This window comes from Hemiscyllium ocellatum, chromosome 1 (genome assembly GCF_020745735.1).
Source record: "Hemiscyllium ocellatum isolate sHemOce1 chromosome 1, sHemOce1.pat.X.cur, whole genome shotgun sequence".
NCBI classification, from domain to species: domain Eukaryota; kingdom Metazoa; phylum Chordata; class Chondrichthyes; order Orectolobiformes; family Hemiscylliidae; genus Hemiscyllium; species Hemiscyllium ocellatum.
Window position 1 is genome coordinate 50,554,974 of NC_083401.1, and position 22,623 is coordinate 50,577,596.

The following is a 22,623-nucleotide window of genomic DNA, read 5'->3' on the forward strand; positions in this document are numbered from 1 at the left end:
TAATGAGTAATGGTACTGCACCCAGTATTCGGTTAAGTTTTCCACTAGCAAGTTATTCCAAATTCTACTTCCTTTTGATTGTATTTTAACTATAGTGTTTCAATAAATTGTGTTTTGCTTAACGTCAAGTAGTTTGACCCATTGCATCACACCTGGAACACTCACTTCACATTTACCTTTAAAATAAGAAAAACTTAGGGTCTAGGCTACCTTCTCAAACTAATGTGAGGGGGTCTGGCCTAGTCTGGTCCTTAACACACTGATGTCAAATTCCAAAGGGGTGTGTCAGATAGCCTAGGAGCTGCCACAAATCTTACAGATTAGCAAACTCCGATGTTCCCATGTCCTTTCAAGGTTTTTGGCCCATACAGGGATAGCTGTGGAAGATAAGATGTACCTTTTTAAAACTGTGCTGCACCTTTATGACAGCCTTGGAGTGACACAGAATGAAGATACAATATGGCTCATGCTCCTTCCAGGGCCATATTAAACAGACTATATGTCTCCTTAAGATGGTGCTTTGATGCATGCCCTGCTCTGGTGAATCACTGCAGTATAACCCTGAAAGGATCTCCTGTGTCTGACATTGAGTACATTGGACAACTTGAGCTGACAAACTCAGGGTGCATGGGATGCCCTGGATGCAGAAAAGATTTAGAGTCATAGAGTCTTAGAGGTGAACAGCACAGAAACAGACCCTTTGGGCCAACTTGTCCATGCCGATCAGATGTCCGAAGTTAATCTAGTCCCATTTGCCAGCATATGGCCCATACCGCTCTAAACCCTTCCTATTCATCTGCCCATCCAGATGCCTTTTAAATGTTGCAATTGTACCAGCCTCCACCACTTCCTTTGGCAGCTCATTTCGTACATGCACCACCCTCTGCATAAAAAAGTTGCCCTTTAGATCCCTTTTAAATCTTTCACCTCTCACCTTAAACCTATGCCCTTAAGTTTAGGACTCCCCAAACCCAGGGGAAAGGCATTGCCTATTCACTCTATCCAGGCCCCTCATGGTTTTATAAATCTCTAAGATCACCCCTCAGCCTTCAACACTCCAGGGAAAATAGCCCCAGCCTGTTCAGCCTCTTCCAATAGTTCAAAATCTTCAACCCTGGCAACATTCTTGTAAATCTTTTCTGAACCCTTTAACGTTTCACAGCATCCTTTATATAACAAGGAGACCAGATTGACAATCTGAAATTGAGGATTAACGCATTGATTGGAAGGCCTATTCCAGACAACATGACAAAGCACAGTGCCAGCCTGAGATAGCCCGGTTGGAATCCGCTTGCAGAATGAGTTAGCTGGGTTTGCAGTGTATTTGTTTTGCGTGCCTTTTGTTTTGCTTTTGGGTCAACATTTTGCATGTTATACTGACAATTGTAGTAACTGAACCTTGGTGAGATGGTGTGCAGTGGCAATGTGTGTGTGTGTGTGTGTGGGGGGGGGGGGTGCCTCTGGATTGCAGGTGAGCAGACAGAAGCCAGTGACGTTTAGCTTTGAAAAACACAGAAGATCACTGAGTTTCTTTCTGCAATGCCAGCCATCCCACTTCACTGGTAACGTGTACACTAATCTTTGTACACCACAGTCTTATCCAGGTTGGCTCTTTCTAGTGATCCATAGGAAAATAGACTGCACTTATCTCCCTCCACGTATCCACATTTTGGTAAGGCAAATCAGGGCAGGACCTATACAGTTAATGGTGGGGCCCTGGGTAGTGTTGGCAAACAAAGAGACCTGGTTCCTTCAAAGTGGAGTTGCAGGTAGACAGGGTGATGAAGAAGACATTTGATGTGCTTGCCTTCATTGGTCAGTGCACTGAGTAGAGGGGTTGGGACGTCATTTTGCAGGTTTACAGAATGTGAATGAGACTGGACAATGGTATTCTGTGTGCAAGTGCCATTTCCAAATTTCTGACTTTGGAAAGAGAGGGCATGTCCATATTGAAGGAATCTTTTTCTTACTTACCTTCCATGATGTCTTGCTGTTCCTTTGAGCTTGGGACATTTCTAATTGACCCTCTTGCTTTGACAGCCTGTGTACTCTCCTTAAATCTGATGGAATGCCCATCTTCTGGCTTGTGAGAATCACAGTGAATGATCATTTCAACTTGGGAGAATGGGGTAGGGGGGACAGTCAACATTTGGAACTCAGAAACACATGGGAAGATTCTGGTCTCTGGTGTGGAGATTCAAGTTTGAAACAAGAGATAACATGGGGTACATATAATTCTTAAACAAAGACTCATAAGGGAAACAGATTCGCAAGAATAAGAATGTGTTGAAGATCAATTCTGTGAGAAGCTTAAGGCAACCTATCAGGAAACTAGTTGTAGTTACTTCACCTGTTCCACATGGAGCACTGCAATCAGTCCAAGCTCCAAATTTCCAAAAGAATTCTGGTTGTCCTATTGTGTTCTCTTCCTCTGTGTCTTTCTTGATAGTGTATTCATAACGAACACCAGGGTTCTTTTCTTGGAACAGTAGCTGTAAGTTAAGAGTTTCATCGTTAAATCAATTTCAGACAGAAGCCAATCACTCCAGTTGCAAAATCTAGAGATATTTAATATGCAACAGAATTGCACTTGAACTGGATTGGCTTGGTTCAAGATTACTGAGGTTCATTTGATTTAGAAAATTCAGCTAAATATCTTCTTTGGATTCAAATTTCATCAAACTTCCATCAAGGGAAAGCATTGGAATCAGTCAGTAAGGAGGGTCTAGCAGGGCACTTGGAAAATCTTCATGAAATCAGTGAACAAGAAAAAGTATTTTTGTGAAAGAGAAATCACGTTAGACTGATTTATGAACAGTTCCTTGGAGAAATAACAAGCAATGAAATGGATGTACTGTACTTTGATTTCCAGAAAGCATTTGGCAAGGTACTTTTTCAAAGATTACCTTGCAAAATAGGAGTTCATGGTGAAAGGGGAACATATAGACATGGTTAGAGATTTAGATGGAAGACTGGGCATAAATGAATCATTATCAGGCTGACAGAGTGTAATAAGTAGTGAGCCACAGAGATCATGTTGAGGTCACAACCATTTACAATCTATATTTATAATCAATGATTTGGATAACCAAAGGAATGGTTGCAAAATTGCTGCTGGTACAATGAAAGGTATAAGAAAGCATGTTGTGTGGCAGCCAAGCGGAATAAATGTCAGTCAGCAATGCCTACATCCTAAGATTGGATTTAAAAAATATAGATAGGTAAAGTTAATGTTTTGGTACTGTTGTATACAGTTTGGTAAGGCCGCATTTGGAGTGTTGCTTTTAGTTTTTACTCTCCTTATTTATGTAAGGCTGTAAACATATTAAGTAGGAGAAAGTGACTACTGCAGATGCTGGAGATCAGAGTTGACAGTGTGTTACTGGAAAAGCAAGCAGGTCAGGCAGCATCCGAGGAGCAGGAGAATAGACGTTTTGGGCATACGCACTTCATCAGGAATGAGGCTTGTGGGCGGGGGGCGAGGGGGCCGGGGGGGGAGGAACTGAGATATAAATAGGAGGGAAATGGGGCTGGGGGAGGGTAGCTGAGAATGCAATAGGTAGATGAAGGTGGTGGAGAAGGTGATAAGTCAGAGAAGAGGGTAGATCAGACTGGGATAAAGGTGGGAGTGGGTGAAATGAGGCCATATAATAAGAGGAGGAGAACCTCTTCAAGGTAAACATCCTTGCGAGGAAACCTTCCTCTGCCACTGCAGCAAGTGCAAAACCTGCTCCCACATCTGCCCTCTCACCTCTGTCCAAGGTCCGAAAGGATCCTTCCACATCTGACAGAAATTTACCTGTACCTCCACAAATGTCATCTACTGTATCCGTTGCACCGATGTGGTCTCCGCTACATCAGGGAGATAAGACACCAACTTGCGGATCATTTCAGAGAACATCTCTGGGACACCCGCACCAACCACCGACTCGTGGCGGAACACTTCAACTCCCCCTCCCATTACACAAAGGACATGCAGGTCCTGGGCCTTGTCCATCACCAATCCCGAACCACTTGGTGCCTGGAGGAAGAATGCCTCATCCTCCAACTTGGGACCCTGCAACCACATGGGATTAATGTGGATTTCACAAGTTTCAACAGTTCCTCTCCCCCTACCTTATGCCAGTCACAAGCCTCCAACTTAGCACCGCCCTCTTGACCTGTCCATCACCTTTCCTATCTATCCGCCCCACCCTCCTCTCCAACCTATCACCTTGAACCAGGTGCTTAGGTCCCAAAAACTTATAAAATTTAAATCTGATGGTTTTGACAACAGATGACCAATCCGATTGTAAAGATAATATTAAGTCAATAGGGGTATAAAAGAAGGGGACAGTTGGAAAAAGTCCCAGGCTCCATGTCATCTGAGAGATGACAGCTATCAGCTCTTAAAGAAAGCACATCTATTTATCACGATACCGTGGCACACCACCTAAATTCCTGAGAGAAGAATCTGCAGAAAAACCATTCCTGATAGAAGAAACTACAGAGAGAGAACCTTCCTGACAGAAGAGGCACAGAACATTTCAGAAGACATATAACATGGCTGTAATCTTTAGATTAGATTCCCTAAAGTGTGGAAACAGGCTCTTCGGCCCAACAAGTCCACACCAACCCTCCAAAGAATAACCCACCCAGATCCATTTCTCTCTGACTTAATGCACCTAACACTACGGGCAATTTAGCTTGGCCAATTCACCTGGCCTGCGGGAGGAAACCCATGCAGACACGGGAAGAATGTACAAATTCCACATCGACAGTTGCCCGATGCTAGAATCAAACCTGGGTCCCTGGTGGTGTGAGGCAGCAGTGCTAACCACTGAGCCACCGTGCCGCCCTGATACGAACTAAATTCTATTTTGTTATATGAGAGTGACCTATATTTATTGGAACAGCATTACATAAGAATTTTGTTTTATTCGCTAATAGTGGTTAGAAGGGAATTATTTATTTGTTACTCATTTAGTTAATTTGTTCACTGTTAGAGTTAGATAAATAAATTGTTACTTGTTAATTTTAAAGTAAGTGCTGGGATTTATTTTATTTAACCACTGGAAGTTGCTGAGAAGCACATTACACCACTTTTCACAATCCTTTAATAGATTATAGGAAGAGGCACTCCTCTTTGGGTGTTTTTGGTTTTAGTTCTCAGAGAGGGGTCAACCTCCACTTTATAACAATGGCAATTTGAATGGGGGATGTTATCTTATGAGGAAAGATGAAATAGACAAGGTTTGTATCTTTTCCAGTTTAGAATGACAGGAGGTGATCTTACTGAATCATTGCAAGGTACTAAAGGGAATTGACAGAATAGACGCTAAAAGATGTTTTCTCTTGTGGAAAAGACTAGAACTAGAGAGAGCCAGTATAAAAATACAAGGAGCCTCTATTTTAGGGCAGACAGGAGGAGGAATTGGTTTCTTGCAGAGAGCTATGAATCTTTCGGACTCTCTTGCCAATAGAGTGGTGGAGGGGAGATCATTGCATTCCTTTGAGGTAGAAGTGGATAGGTTCCTGGCTCACAAACATGATGAAAGCTGTCTGGGATAAGTAGGAATGTGGATTCAAAGCCATAATCAAACGACACAGAACCAAATCACATTAGCCATGATCTTAGTAAATAATGGAGCAGGCTAGAGGGATAAATGATCTTTCCCAGTTATTTCTTCATACGTGCAAATGTTCAATTTAATACAAAATCAAATCTAAATTCTGATTGTATTTCCTTTTTAAGTTTTGCACTGAATTTCATTATTTTTGTTTGATAACCATGACCCACACTGCGGTTTAGATGTGGTGACTGCTCTGCAGTGTCTGTGGCTATCCTTTATGTGGGAGCATGCAGAGTGAGTTAATCAGTTGGCTTGTCAGTGTGGCTTAGTCTGCAATTGTTTCCCATCCACAGATAGACTTGAGTAGCCAGCAGTGGGAGACTTGGCTCATGGTTTTACACCTTACCTTACAGTCACAGAAGTTTAGCAGAGCTTACCCAGTGTAGACAGGTGAGATTCCTATCTATCTCAACAAGACATTGTCACTCCTGTCATTATCATGAGGCTGTTAAGGGATAGATTTTTCTCCAACAGGGGATCCTTTTATTCACAATCCTATCACATATCCTTAAATTGAAAACAGGAGAACATAAAGACCTTTTAATCAGACCCTAATTTTTAATTTGAGCATTCACCAGAATATTGCTATTGTAAACATTTAAATTGTGCTATTATATTAGTTATGTTCAAAGATTTTTTTTCAATTTAATTATAATTAATTGTACAAAAAGCTTATTTTTTGTCTCTTTGTGCTTCTGGAATAATCCAGAAGTTGTTTACTGTCTAAAGTCTGACTCCCTTTTCCTCCATATTCACAACTAAATTGAAAGCAAGATTCCACATGTACCTTTTTCTTTCAAACATCTATTTTATAAATCTTCCTGTATTATTTTTTCTTGGAATGCAGTGACGTTGGCAGGACTGTATTTTTGCCCAGCCCAAGTTTCCTTGAGAATTACCACTATTGTAACAGCATTCAGAAGTGGAACTTTCCATCTTAGAGCGAAGTTCATATTTTATGAGGAACAAATAATAGTACAGCTCAGGATTGTGCCCTTTGGACCACCAAGCTTCTGCTGACACATGATGCCTTTCGAAACTAAAATCCTGTTGCCTCTATGCAGTCTGTATCTCTTCATTCTTTCCTTGTACTCATTCATGGGATGTGGGCATTGCTGGCTAGGCCATCATTTATTACCCATCCCGAATCACCCAGTCAGCAGTTGAGTCAACCACATTGCTGTGAGTCTGGACACGCATGTAGACCACACTAGGTAAGGTTGGCAGTTTCCTTGCCTAAAGGACATTAGGGAGCCAGATGGGTTTTTCCAACAATCAGCAATGGTCATCAGCAATGGTCATCAAATTGCAGATTTGTATTATTGAATTTGAATTCCATCATCTCCAGTGGCAGGATTTGAACATTGATACCCACGACATGAGCCAAGTTTCTGGATTAACAGTCCAGCAATAATACCATTAGACCATTAGCTCCCCAAGCCTGTTCATGTATCTACCAAGATGCCTCTTAAACAAAGAACAAAGTACAGTACAGAACAGGAACAGGCCCTTTGGCCCACCAAGCCTGCACCAACACATGACATCATTCTAAAATAAAAAAGCCCTTTGCCTCTGTGTGGTCCATATTCCTCTATTCCCTGCCTATTCATGTATCTATCAAAATGCCTCTTAAATGTCGCTATTGTATCCGTCTCCATCACCTCCTCCGGCAACACATTCCAGGCAAGTACCACAATGTGTGTAAAAATCTAGGCTCTTACATCTGCTTTCATCTTAGCCCCATCTACCTTAATTGCCCCCTAGTAATTGACATTTCTACCCTGGGAAAAAGGCTCTGACTATCCATCGTATCCATGAGTCTCACTATTTTGTAAACTTCTATCAGACCACCTCTCAGGGTTTCACAATCAAGTGAAACAATGCAACTTTGTCTAATCTCTCTTCAGTTTTATCAAGCTGACTTCAACCTTCTCTATCATGACCAATCAACTCCTCAATACTTAGTTAAATCCCAGAGTCAGCTACATAACACCCCCATGTGAGCATTAATTGGCCATTTGAGATATCAATTAGTGCATGTGCATCTCCCACGTTTTAGTTTTTAGTAGGAACAGGGAGTAGGTTGGTAGGCAATGAGCATATAGCACCTACTGAATTTTACTTTCCACCTGGCATTAAATCTAATTCTGCTTCTTATTTCAATCTGAATTGCAGAATCATTTTACAATATGTTGATATGAAAATATAAACTCATGCTGAGTAATATATAACTTATTAATTCAGTAAAACTAATTAAATCACAATCTGTTCATAAAGAACCATAGCAAAGATGATCCTGTATAATCAAACCCCCAGATGCTGGTAGCAAGACTATACATGCATACTTATTATTCCATCAAGGGTGAGTTTTCAACCTTAGCCATGTTATCTCAGGACTGTTATACCAATTATGATGATAAAGTGTCAACTATTTATACATTGTTCCATAAAGTTCTAAAGGCTGAATATTTCAAAGGGATCCAAGATTCATAAATTATCTCACTGTGTGTTGCAATACTAAGCCAAGATATTGCCTCTTTTCACATCATTGGCTTCCATATTCTGATAAACTAATTCATGAGCACACTGAAAAGTTCTGGGACATGTGAATAGCTTTTTAATGAGCCACTGAATAAATGTGGGATCTTGTAATGTAGGGAGGCTGATGTGTTGCAGCTACCTCATAGTCCTGTCTGATCAGGAAACTCAACCATTCTTAATGTCTGCCATAGACAATTCAGATGGACTTACAGATGGTGAGACTGGAACCCAGAGTATCTGGACAAGAGGTAGGGCAGTTGTGATTGTTCAAGTAGATCAGGCAGTGGTAGACTAGTGACTGATCAGATACTTATTGGGCATTTATTTTAATCGATCTGTTTGCACATGCCATGACACACCCATGAGGTGGGTGAGACTTGAACCTGGATTTTCTAGCTCAATGGGAGGAACACTATGACTGTGCTTCATAGGAATACTATGAGGTTAGGTGGGTTATGTGGCAGTTAACATGCAAGTGCAGAAAGCTAATGAGAAGGCAAATGGTATTAACATTTATTACAAGAGATTTAGAGTAAAAATGTCTCATTACAATTAAATGGAGTCATGCTGAGATCCCATCTGGAGTGCTGTGTGTAGTGCAGTTTTGTTCACATAGATAAAGAGAAACTAGCAGCAAGACAGGCCATTGGCAAGTGAGCCTGCTCCACCCTTCAACATGATCATGACTGATTGTCTCCAAACACAACATTCCTGCTTTCTCTCCATATCGTACAGATGCCTTTAACATCAAAAATTTAACATCATTTCCTTGAACATATTCAGTGTTCTCTGGTAGAGAAATCCACAAATATGATACCCTCTGAGTGCACAAATATTTGGTCACTCAGATTCTAATTGGCCTGTCATCTCCATAATTTAGAAAGAAAATACTTGCCATGGAGGGAGTGAACCTGCACTCCAAGATCTCTTTGTTCAGCAACATTCTCTAGGACCTTACCATTAAGTGTATAAGTCCTGCTAAGATTTGCTTTCCCAAAACATGTTGATGGAGGGAGTAGGGAGAGTTGGGAGTTATGGGGTAGTGTGTTAAATTGTCAGTGGGGTGAGTTGGGGTGATGAGGTGATGGGATAGGGAGCTTTGGGGTTCAGGGGATAGTGTTTGGGGTCTTAATGGGTGGGGGAGATGTTTTCAGGGGTGAGTTGAGTTGGGGTGTGGGAGAGTTGGAGGAGTGGGGGTTGTAGAAGGTGAGGGTTGTAGTCAATTGGGGGCAGAGTTGAGTATTGGGGGTTGGGGGAGTGAACAGAGGTGGAGGGAGAAAGCTGAAGGGTTGGGGAGAGTTGGGAGTTTTGGGAGTGTATGGGGAGCAAGCTGAGGTTGGTGGATGAGGGCAATGAGTTAGTGTGGGGGGAGTGAGTTGAGATGGGGGTGGGGGAGACTGAGTTGAGTTAGGGGAATGGGGCAATGAGTTAGTGTGGGAGGAGCAAGTTGGGGTGGAGCGCTGGGGGGAGCTAGGCAGTGAATTGAGGTGGAGGAGTGAGTTGAGATGGAATGTGGGGACAGTGAATTGGGATGGGGAAGCGAGTTGAGGTGGGGTATGGGGGCAGTGAATTGGGATGGGTGTGGTGCGTTGCGGTGGAGTATTAGGGCAGTGAATTGGGATGGGGAGCTTGTTGAGATGGGGTGTGGGGGAAGTGAATTGGGATGGGGAAGTGAGTTGGGGTGGGGAATGTTGGGAGAGTTGGGGGGGTGAGTTATAGAGTCAAGGGTTGTGGGTGAATTGAGTTTGAGGTGTGGACATTTTCTGGTGCACCCCTGCCCCCCCCCCCCCAACTAACCCCCACCACATCCCTGGGGGGCTGGGGCTGGGGCTGGAGCAGGGGCAGTGGCATGGGGAGGGCCAAGGCAGTGGCAAGGTGGCAGGTGTGGAATGTCCTGGGCGCAGTGTCCTCCTGCCCACACCCAGGGCATCCAATCCACCTCCCCCACCCCCACCACCAACATCCCCCCCCCCCCCTCCCCCTTCAGCTGGGTCAGGCGGTAGGTTGCTAAAGTGGCAGGTGAATAAAATGCCAGGGTGGTTGTGGGTGAGGGCATGGATGAGTACAGTAGCATTTGTATAGGGTATTGGGTGGATTGAGTGGCATTTCGGTGAGAGGGTGAGGTGGTACGTGGATGGCGGATATGTAGTATAATGGGCAGGGGAATGAGGAAGGTCTGTCAGGTTGGAGGCCAGACAAGTCAGTTCAGGGGACTGTTGTTGTACAACAAGGGTCGCAAGAGAAATAACAGTTTGGTGAGTCAGAGGTGTTAGATGTGCATGGGGTATGTCAAATGGGCAGATCTTGTCAGTTCAAGTTGGTGGGTTTACTCAAGGCTCTGTGCGGGGATTATGGGGATTATTGATAAAAAACATCATGGGACCCGGGTCTCGTTGGCTAGGCCAGCATTTATTGCCCATTCCTAACTGCCTAGAAGATCGGCAAATGTCATATGCATTAGTTTTAGAATCACATAGAGTCATAGAGATGTACAGCACGGAAACAGACTCTTCAGTCGAACTCATCCATGCTGACCAGATATCCAAACCCAGAGTCTAGATAAGAGTGGTGCTAGAAAAGCACAGGAGGTCAGGCAGCATCCGAGGAGTAGGGAAATCGATGTTTCGGGCAAAAGCCCTTCGTTGGATCCTGCACTCATCCCTACACCCAGAGAATTTACCAGCAAGATTCTCAACTGTCCCTCTCCCATATTATTAGTTCAAACCCTTTAACAAGTTAAGCTTTGTTCAATCAGATGTAACTGGGTTTTAAACAGTAATATATTTAGTAACATTTGCTGCAGACCTAAGATGATAATTTCATCTTTATCAAATTCTGCAGATGAGTTATATTGAACTTGAAACGTTAACTTGTTTCATTATATGGAGGTTATGGCCTAATGGTATTATCCCTGTACTATTAATCTAGAGACCCAGACAATGACCTGAATTCAAATCGTGGGATAGTAGAATTTGAATTCTATAAAAATCTGGAATCACGAGACTACTGATGACCATGAAACCATTGTTGGTTGTCAGGAAAAACCCGTCTGGTTTACCAACAGCCCTTCAGTGAAGGAAATCCGACCTACATGTGACTCCTAACTCACAGCAAAGTGGCTAATTCTCTGGGAAATTAGGGATGGACAATAAATCCTGGCCTGGCCAGTGACACCCTTATCCCGTGATTGAATAGTAAAAACAAGACAATGCCAGGCCTGTTTAGATTCTGCAGCATTTTCTGTTTTCAGTTCATGCTGTGGAGTTCTGCTAAATGGTTAATTAGTGGAGCTAATTCTTCTCAATCATAACTGTTTTCTTTAAAAAATCTTTGTTTAAGAACACTTTACCCTGCACCTTTTTTAATGTGTATGCTCCAGTCTATAATTCCCTCTGAGTTTAGAACAGCACAGTAGCTCAGTGGTCAGCCCTGCTGCCTCACAGCACCAGGATCTGGATTAGTGGCGCTGTAAGAGCACAGCAGTTCAGGCAGCATTCGAGGAACAGTAAAATCAACGTTTCGGGCAAAATCCCTTCATCAGGAATACGAAGGGCTTTTGACCGAAACGTTGATTTTACTGCTCCTCGGATGCTGCCTGAACTGCTGTGCTCTTCCAGCGCCACTAATCTAGAATCTGGTTTCCAGCATCTGCAGTCATTGTTTTTACCTCACAGTACCAGGAACCCATAATCGATTCCAGCCTTGAGATTGTCTGTGTGGAGGTTATATTCTCCTAGTGTTTGTGTGGGTTTCCTCCAGGTGCTCTGGTTTCCTCCCACAGTCCAAAGATGTGCAGATCATGTGAATCAGCCATGGGAAATGCAGGGTGAAAGGGATGGGGTGCATCTGGATGGGATGCTGTTTGGCGGTGCAGTGTGGACACAATGGACCGAATGGCCTGCTTCCAAATTGTAAGGATTCTGAGGACTATTTTAAATGCATTTTTATTTCATTGCTTTTTCCTTCTTAGTGGGTGCCCAAAATCCTTCAACGTGCTTGGACCATCGAATGAGTTCACTACTACTTATCCACTGTAAATGCCCAGTAAAGACTGCAATTAGTTGCAGTATCACTGCATACTGATAGGGGTGAAATTCCACACCAGAGAGATCACACGATGCTTCTGAAAGATTTACTTTGCAGTCTGCAACAAGCACTGGCTTCACCACGGATCCCAAACAACATGTCGATCAGAAGCAGAATGAAGCAGTTAACCATTTCCTCCTGCTTTTAATTTGAAGAACAGAAATTCCCATGAATAAAGAGAGGAGTCAGAATGTGTTAAAAAGAATCCAATTGTTTCTAGTCTTTAGGACTAATTCTACATTAAAATGTTACCAGTCTTTCTGATATTGTAACAACAAGCACAAGTACATTAAAATTCATTAAATATTAAAAATTTATATAAGAGAAAAATATGTTCTTATTTAAATGTGAAAACATTTCCAGAGACAAATTCACTCATGCATGCTTCAAATAAAGGCTTCATACATGAGCTACTGCAACTCTTTAAACAGAATGGATGGTGCTTCAGTAAAGGAGTGAAACAGTCAATCTCGATTAGCTGGAATTACACACTCTCCTCTAGTATTCAAGGTCAATGCTGTGGTCAGGAAGATCTGGTGTGTAGCAGTAAAACTCACAATACTTCAGATCAGCTTTACTGACCATGAAATACACACCAGGAATGTTTAGAAACTTTAGGGCAGATGTGCATATTAAATGCAAATACTTACATTTCTTTCCTTTCAATTTAAAGCATAAAATCAATGAAGCCAGAAAGGACCACCCAGTAAATATTAGTTCTTGTATATTTATGTGGGTGGTGACTTGGAACCACCATGTATTGCTATTGTGTGATGTAGAGCTTTGCATTTAAAGTGGGCAAATCTCACTTTTTGTATAGCATGAAGTTACATAGATGTACATCACAGAAACAGACCCTTCAGTCCAACTCGTTCATACTGATCAGTTATCTTACATTAACCCAGTCCCATTTATCAGCATTTGGTCCATATTCCTCTAAACCGTTGCTATTCATGTACCCATCCAGATGCCTTTTAAATGCTGTAATTGTACCAGCCTTCACCACTTCCTCTGACATTCTATAGACGCATCACCTTTTGTGTGAAAAGGTTGCTCCTCATGTCCTTTCTGAATCTTTCTCTCTCATGTGTGAGCTCAAACTCCTCAGTATTCATGTGTGGCACAGGCAAGGATTTTAGCACATGCATTTGAGTGTGCAGCTTCAAGAGGTAGCTGTTAATCTACATTTTCCAAGAAGCAAACTACCCAATGCTGACATGACAACAATGCATCATTACCCATGAAATGCTTTGGGACATTGCTACAATCTGAAAAGTTCTACATAAATACAGTTTATTTCTTTTTACATTATTCACTACAAAAATCATTCACAGATGTGGATGGAACTTTGATGTTATTTTAAATCAGGATTTTGCACCCGTGGTGCCGATCACATATTTTGCATGATTATCCAGGATGAAGTCTGGGTAAAGAAAAATTGAATGTAATCGATGAATAGGGTAAATACACTAAAAATGCATTTTCCTTTAAATAGCTAATGGCCACTTCTAAATTCCTAAATGCGAAGTGAAAAAACAAAGGCTATTTAGTCTTAGCCTTCTGATGATGCAGTACAGTCAGGAGAGGAAAGATCAATGCACCCTTCTATTTGGTCCATCTTAAATCTCCTATTTGTCTCTATGAGGAAATATTACATTTCCTTGGACTGTTCTGAGAGTCCTCTCAGATCCTGCAAAGCATTTTTAGTCCCTCTTCAAGCAAAAAAAACTGATGACGATAGTACCATGATGATAGTACCATTTTGAATATGAACCAAAACTGAATATGTTCTAAATATCTGAAGTATGACATACCTGAATCCAGACAGGTTCTTTCGTAGGTCCTGGAGCTGTTAGGTTTTCCAGATTCCCATTTCTTTCATATTTAAATGTTGTTCCTGCTGCTTTGTAGTCTCCATTCCACTGGATAATAAAACCTCCATTGAGGAAGTATTTCTCTGGATCTTCGCTTCGCAAAGCCAAGAAATTCCCTGCTTCAGCTATTTCTTCCACCCGGATATCTCGGGCTCCTTCAGGAATGAGGCCCACATCAACATAGCCTGCAAATGGAACAGAATGGAAGTTTAGAGAAATCAAATGTTCCTTACACTTTCGTGATTTTGAGAAAGGAGTTCACCACAGCCATCTGCTGCAATGGTGAGCTGTCTGGACTAACAAAATTACTTATGACAGGTAGCCCCCAGCATGGTCTGTTATATGATGCTTTTGCTCCAAAATGATGAAAATGTCTTCAGCCATCTTCAGCCCTCAGCTGGGAAATTCCTGGAAGGGCTTTAAATTGTACTCCTTTTATGCAGATTTCAGTTTACTGTCCTATAAAACTTCAACATAAAAATCTAGAGTAACACCCCATGCATTATTGAGGGGTGCTACACTAACCAAAGAGATGTTAACTCACGGTCCACCTTACATTTTCTTAGATCCCAAGGCACTGTTCTGAAAAAGGTATTTGTATCCTGGTCAATATTAATCACTCAGTCAATATCAGAAGGATTCTCACTAGACCATAATGACCTGACAGTTTAACTCAATTTTCAGTGCGCAGATAGACAGTCACATTTACCACATTACCATTTGGGAAGCACCATGGAATTTTTCCCTCCACTGAATAAATGCAAACTATTGTTGTCCATGTTTTCATACATGTAGATCTGACTGATGTATTGTCACTGATATAGAGTCATGGAGAGTCATAGAGATGTACAGCATAGAAACAGACCCTTCAGTCCAACCCGTCCATGCCAACCAGATATCCCAATCCAATCTAGTCCCACCTGCCAGCACCCAGCCCATATCCCTCCAAACCCTTCTATTCATATACCCATCCAAATGCATTTTAAATGTTGCAATTGTACCAACCTCCACCATTTCCTCTGGTTGGTCATTCCATATATGTACCAACCTCTGCGTGAAAAAGTTGCCCCTTAGGTCTCTTTTATATCTTTCCCCTTTCACCCTAAACCTATGCCCTCTAGTTCTGCACTCCCGACCCTAGGGAAAAGACTTTGAGTATTTATCTTATCCATGCCCCTCATAATTTTGTAATGCTCTATAAGGTCACCCCTCAGTCTCCGATGCTCCAGGGAAAACAGGCCCAGCTTGTTCAGCCTCTCCCTATAGCTCAAATCCTCCAACCCTGGCAACATACTTGTAAATCTTTTTAGATTAGATTAGATTCCCTACAGTTTGGAAACAGGCCTTTTGCCCAACTAGTCCCCACTGACCCTCTGAAGAGTAACCCACCCAGACCCATTTCACTCTGATTAATGTACCTAACACTATGGTCAATTTAGCATGGACAATTCACCTGACCTGCGCATCTTTGGGCTGTGGGAGGAAACCAGAGCACCCGGAGGAAACCCCACAGAGACACGGGGAGAATGTGCAAACCCCATACAGACAGTTGCCTGACGCAGAAATTGAACCTGGGACCCTGGTGCTGTGAGGCAGTAGTGCTAACCACTGAGCCATCTAACCTTATCAAGTTTCACAACATCTTTCTTGTAGGAAGGAGACCAGAATTGCATGCAATATTCCAAAAGTGGCCTAACTGATGTCCTGTACAGCCACAACATGACCTCCCAACTCCTGTACTCAATACTCTGACCATTAAAGGAAAGCATACCAAACGCCTTCTTCACTATCCTATCTACCTGTGACTCCACTTTCAAGGAGTTATGAACCTAAACTCCAAGGTCTCTTTGTTCAGCAACACTCCCTGGGACCTTACCATTAAGTGTATAGGTCCTGCTAAGATTTGCTTTCCCAAAATGCAGCACCTCACATTTATCTGAATTAAACTCCATCTGCCATTTCTCAGTCCATTGGCCCATATGATCAAGATCCTGTTACAATCTGAGGTAATCTAGTTTGCTATCCACTACACCTCCAATTTTTGTGTCATCTGCAAACTTACTAACTATACCTCTTATGCCCGCGTCCAAATCATTTATGTAAATGATGATAAGTAAAGTACCCAGCTCCGATCCTTGTGGCACTCCACTGGTCACTGGCCTCCAGTCTGAAAAACAACCCTCCACCACCACCCTCTGTCTTCTACCTTTGAGCCAGTTCTGTATCCAAATGGCTAGTTCTCCCTGTATTCCATGAGATCTAACCTTGCTAATCAGTTTCCCATGGGGAACCTTGTTGAACACATCACTGAAGTCCATATAGTTCACGTCCACCTCTCTGCCCTCATCAATCCTCTTTGTTACTTCTTCAAAAAACTCAAGTTTGTGAGACGTGATTTCCCATGCACAAAGCAATGTTGGCTATCCATAATCAGTCCTTGCCTTTCCAAATGCATATACATTCTGTCCCTCAGGATTCCCTCCAACAACTTGCCCACCACCGACATCAGGCTCACTGGTCTATAGTTCCCTGGCTTGTGCTTACCACCCTTCTTAAATAGTGGCACCACTTGAGCAAACCTCCAGTCTTCCGGCACCTCACCTGTGACTATTGATGATACAAATATCTCAGCAAGAGGCCCAGCAATCACTTCTCTAGCTTCCCACTATGTTCTAGGATACACCTGATCAGGTCCTGGGATTTATCCACCCTCATGTATTTCAAGACATCTAGCACTTCCTCCTCTGTAATATGGACATTTTTTAAAATGTCACCATCTATTTCCCTGCATTCTATATCTTCCATGTCCTTTTCCACAATAAATACTTGATGCAAAATATATGTTTGGTATCTCCCTCATTTTCTGCAGCTCCACACAAGAGCTATCTTGTTGATCTCTGATGGGCCCTTTTCTTTTCTTAGTTACCCTTTTGTCCTCAATGTATTTGTAAAAACCCTTAGAATTCTCCTGAATTCTATTTGCCAAACCTATCTCATGTCCCCCTTTTGCCCTCCTGATTTCCCTTTTAAGTATACTCCTACTTTCTTTATACTCTTCTAAGGATTCACTCGATCTATCCTGTCTCTACCTGACATATACTTCCTTCTTTTTCTTAACCAAATCCTCAATTTCTTTAGTCATCCAGCGTTCCCAAACCTACCAACCTTTCCTTTTACCCTGACAGGAATATACTTTCTTTGGGTTCTCGTTATCTTATTTCTGAAGGCTTCCATTTTCCAGCTGTCTCTTTACCTGCGAACATCTGTCCCCCAATCAACTTTCAACAGTTCTTGCCTAGTACCATCAAATTTGGCCTTTCTCCGATTTAAACTTCAACTTTTAGATCTGGCCTATCCTTTTCCATCACTATTTTAAATCTAATAGAAGTATGGTTGCTGGCCCTGTTGTATTTTTTGTGTACATATATTTATGGAGAGCAGCATACCCTTTTTGCAGTTCACTGTGAATCCAGCTGATTTCAGGTTCCTTATTCTCAACAACAACTCCACAACAGTGGGCGGCACGGTGGTTAGCACTGCTGCCTCACAGCACCAGAAACCCGGGTTCAATTCCCGTTTGCACGTTCTCCCCGTGTCTGCGTGGGTTTCCTCCGGGTGGTCCGGTTTCCTCCCACAGTCCAAAGATGTGCGGGTCAGGTGAATTGACCATGCTAAATTGCCCGTAGTGTTAGATGAAGGGGTAAATGTAGGGGTGTGGGTGGGTTGCGCTTCGGAGGGTCGGTGTGGACTTGTTGGGCTGAAGGGCCTGTTTCCACACTGTAAGTAATCTAAAAAAAAACATCAGTGCTTTACCCGCCCCCAAGTCTTTCTCCAATAGTTGCCTCTGATTAAACATGTGTGCCTCATGAATTTCACCACCATGAAGCCACACATTTCAAAAACTCTGCTGGAAATTAGTTGTCATTCATACAAGGACTTCACAATTCCACAAACCTCTGCAGGATAACTGAACTAGGGATGCGCAGATAGAGAAATAGTGTTGTTATGGCAATGTCCCTGGCATAATAATTGTTTTGTGGACATGGTCCAAATCTCACCATGGTAGCTGTGAAATCTGATTTCAATGAAAACAAAAGCTCAAACATGTAATGCTAGTCTGGGCAATGGTGACCACAACAATCATCGCTGATTGTCATAAACCTATCTGGTTTACTAATCTCCTTTAGAGAGGGAAATCTGTTGTCCTTCCTTGACCTGGCCAACATGTGACTCCAGGTACACAGCAATGTAGTTATATCAATAACAAAAAGTAAAATTAAGGTGTAAGGTGAGCCCCAATCTCACCACTAATTAATGAATAGCAAACATTAGTTTTTCAATTAAAGATAATATCATCGCTTTCAGTTCATTCCAAGTAGAATGTCAGGAGGCTTAGTTAAATTATTGCAATGGATAATACATGTGACGGAGAAAAAAACGAATGTTTATCTATTGTGGATTGATAAAAAGCTGCAACTTGGCTCTCACTTCAAAGTCTGCATTTTGCAATGTTGCTCTACACACAATATTCCGGATTTCTTCTTCTTTATTGCTTTTGGTAGGGAAACAAACAGACTGCACATTGGATTGATTTAACCATTAGACAGTAAATAAAAGGAAGAATGATTCCTTTTAACTGGTAAACTTGTACAGAATCAGGAATGTAGGTTTTGCAGTTGTCTGTTAAACCTTTATGTCTGTGACACAATTCGGTTGTTGTTGTTTCATCTTTTTTTTAAAGTATCTTTTCGTTTTCCTTATCCAAACATGGTCACTTTAATGGATTTGACAACACAGCTGCAGTTTCTTTCAGATGTTGGTCTCTGCATTACATGTATCAAAAGTTATATCATGTAAAATATTTACAATTTATTCAAAAGAGTGTTCTCTATGACAAAATTGGGTATAAAAGGAAAGTCTGTATTGTTGATCTGCAGTGAGATGAGGGGAGAACATTAAAAGATGCAGCACTAACTTTTAGGCTGCTATACACATAGATGAGCAACATTATTTGCTAACTCAAATGCCTCCTATTTTAAATTTTAATAAAATCCCTACAGTGCAGGAAGAGGCCATTCATTCCATCAAGTCTGCATGGACAGTCTGAAGAACATCACACCCAGGCCAAGCCCATTCTCATCTGATGTCCATAAACCTGTATTTCCCATGAATAATCCACCTAGCTAGCACATCCCTAGACACTACAGGCAATTTAGCATGGCCAGTCCAGCTAACCTGCACATCCTTGGATTGTGGGAGGAAACCAGAATACCCAGCAGAAACTCTCACAATGCTGGAATCGGACCCAGAGTCCTGGTGCTGTGAGGCAGCAGCACTAACCACTGAGCCACTTATTTTGCCAAATGAGAACCAATGAAGAACATGATGAGATTTGGACAATTAAAGCAGTTTGGCATCCTGATATTTCTAATCTATTGCTGTGACTTTTATGTTAAAAATTGATGCCCTGACAAATGGTTAAGGGAAGATAATATGAGAAGCTGAAGATAATCTGAGAGCTTTTGGCTGTGATTTTCGTACATGGCGAGGGAGGAACAAAGTTGGCAGGAAATCCTGACTCAATGAACCTAATTTTTCAAACCAGCCACCAGCACTTCTCATTTCTGGTGTGTGGGGGGAGAGGATTGGAACTGAGGTCAGGTGACCCAGGAAAAACTAAAAAGGCTGCCTGATTCCTGAGGTGGGCTGTGAAAACAATCAGCCTCATATTTCAACAATATGAGTATATTAGATTATCAGAATAACAAGTAATATCAGAATAATTAGTATTATCAGAATAATAAAAACTGAAGCAATAAACAAGCCTTATGCTTTCATGCTGATATTCCCTCTGCCCAATCCATGCTAGCCTATGTCCTAGCAGCCACCCCACGTCACACTATGACCACCTACAAATCCTCATGGCCCCTCATATCTGCCATTTCAACCTACAACCCAGAAACTCAAGTCTAAGGATCCTCATATTCTTTGTGCTACCTTGTGCCCATCTCACATGGGGCCTTATACTCCATGTATTCCAATTAGTGCTATGGCCCTTTATAGCCAACTCAGTATCATCTCATATCTCCTAACTACCACTTTTTCCACCTCCATACCAACTAACCCTTTACCCAGTATAGGCATTAATCAGGAAGCACATGACACTTGTCAGTTTATCGATTATTTCACAATTGAAGCAAAACTCCTACGAAAACAAACATTTCGCTTATCTCACTCAAGTACTTAAAACATTTTTAAAAAAAATGTCATTCAGTGTTTTGATAGCTGGCCAATATTTATTGTCCATTCTGAATTGCCCTTGAACTGCTGCAACCCTTTTGGCATATCCACAATGGCACTGGGAAAGGAATTCCAGATTTTGGCCCAGCGACAGTGAAGGAACTGGCAATATTCTTCCCAGTTCGGATGGTGAGTGGCTTGGAAGGGAATTTGCAGGGGGGTGGTGTTCTGCTACTCTTGTCCTTCAAAAGGGGTTGAAAGATACTATCTAAGAAGTTTTGGGGAATTTCTATAGTGCATCTTGTAGTTGGTAGATTCTAGATTAGAGTGGTGCTGGAAAAGCACAGCAGTTCAGGCAGCATCCGAGGAGCAGTAAAATCGACATTTCGGGCAAAAGCCCTTCATCAGGAAAACAGGCCATCTTGTAATTGGTACACTGTTGCTATTGATTGTCAATGGTGGAGGGAATAAAAGTTTGATAATGTGATGCCAGTCAAGTGAGCTGCTTTGTCCAATATGTCAAGCTTCTTGAGTGCTGTTGGAGCTGCATCCATCGAGGCAAATGTGGAGTACTCTATTACATGCCTGAATTGCGTTTAAGATACAGTAAAATTGGGAGATATAGTTGAAGGTTTTGCAACTTATACATTCTGCTGAATCATTGACCAACTTGGGAAAATACATCAGATCATTTATTAGCATATGCCTTACATCCATTTTAGAGTAATGCTAAGCACTATTCTACCACACTCGAAACAATAAACCATCAGTGATTTCAAACATTGTTTAGCCTGAAGGTGTTGTGGCCTAGAAATGTTACTCTGTTCTCCATGTGCAAACGAGACACAAAGTTCAATTTTATACCATGCCTCCAACTAGCATTGCAACAGGAATTAATGTTTAAATCTTGCAAAGTATTTCATCAATACTCTGTGCGATACTGATTCACTGTTATTTCATATAGAAAGGTAAAGTATTCATCAATAAATAACTATCCTCAGAAGTCAATCATTGAAAGAGTTAATTCTGAATTGAGACCTCTTTTCAGTTGCTGGTGACTATTGTATTTGTTAAGGCCATGCGAGAGGGTCATGAGCATTAAGAAAATTATATAACATTCTTTCCTTTTTGGAAGCAGCAAGTTCTTTTTATCTCTCCCTATTAAATTTTGCAATCTTGAAATTATGCAGGAAGGATCTATATGCTTTATCCATGCACTTATTTTAAACAGCTACTTCTACAAAAAATATGAGTTTTTTCCAAGCATGCAAATCATTCAAGATGCTAGTATTTTTCAGGATTATCAAAATAAACAGCAAGACAGCTAGAGAATAGAAGACTTCTCTCTTCAGTATTGACTATTAACTGATGGAGTACAAAATGATCACAGATCCTTTAAACCTCTTGAATGTACATCAATTTCCACTTCAGAAGAATGCTTACAGCACAATAGTGAGTATTTTCTTCATTTACTGAAGCAGCCCACTTGGAACAAGAATTGCCAATTTCCTGTCAGGCCGCGACTAGCTTTGTTTCCTAAATCTGGTTTCCGTGATGTGGAGGTGCCGGTGTTGGACTGGGGTGCACAAGGTCAGAAGTCACACGACACCAGGTTATAGTCCAACAGGTTTATTGGAAATCACAAGCTGTCAGAGCACTGCTCCTGCATCAGGTCAGCTGGTGAAGGGGCTGCACTCCGAAAGCTTGTGATTTCAAATAAACTTGTTGGACCATAACCTGGTGTCATGTGACTTCTGACCTAAACCTGACTTGTTAGCAACTGGACAATTTGAGCAAAGAGAGGCAGAGAGCTCAATTCAATTAACGCTGTATTTGAACGAGGTTCCACATCTGTTTGTTTCTTAATTTTAATAAATCTGGTATATCACTTGCTGATTTTCTGTCCTTCACTCGGCTGAGAACACTGAGAACACGTCCAATCAGTTTGAGGTACAGCACATGGCAACTGCAGGACACTTCAAAGCCCACATTGGAAATAAGATAATATCTTTTGAAAAGTTACCATTTATTGTTTGCACTTCTTTAAAAACAGGACACTTTTTTTATTCCTGCATGGAAGGATGTGAGGTTGGGGTGGCATGTTATTGTGAAGGGTAAACATGAGAGAAATATCCGTACAGAGAGCAATATTGAAACACACCATATTCTATCTCCTAATCAATGAAGTCAGGAAGTGATGGCTTCTCTCTGAGAATCCTGCCGACAGTCATGATATTTAGGTGCAGTGCCATTTACCTTTGCATAAATAG

General features: G+C 41.8%; 1 protein-coding gene across 2 annotated transcripts in view; it reads right to left on the reverse strand.

The window, feature by feature from the left end:
• LOC132834687 (A disintegrin and metalloproteinase with thrombospondin motifs 12-like) overlaps nt 1-22,623 on the reverse strand; it is a 547,736-nt gene that overhangs the window by 106,416 nt on the left and 418,697 nt on the right. For both annotated transcript variants that reach the window (XM_060853764.1, XM_060853682.1), the window contains exons 15-16: nt 14,054-14,298; nt 2,351-2,492 (exon numbers count right to left, since the gene is read on the reverse strand). In XM_060853764.1, coding sequence (XP_060709747.1) covers nt 2,351-2,492; nt 14,054-14,298 — 387 coding nt within the window. The remainder of the gene's footprint in view (nt 1-2,350; nt 2,493-14,053; nt 14,299-22,623) is intronic.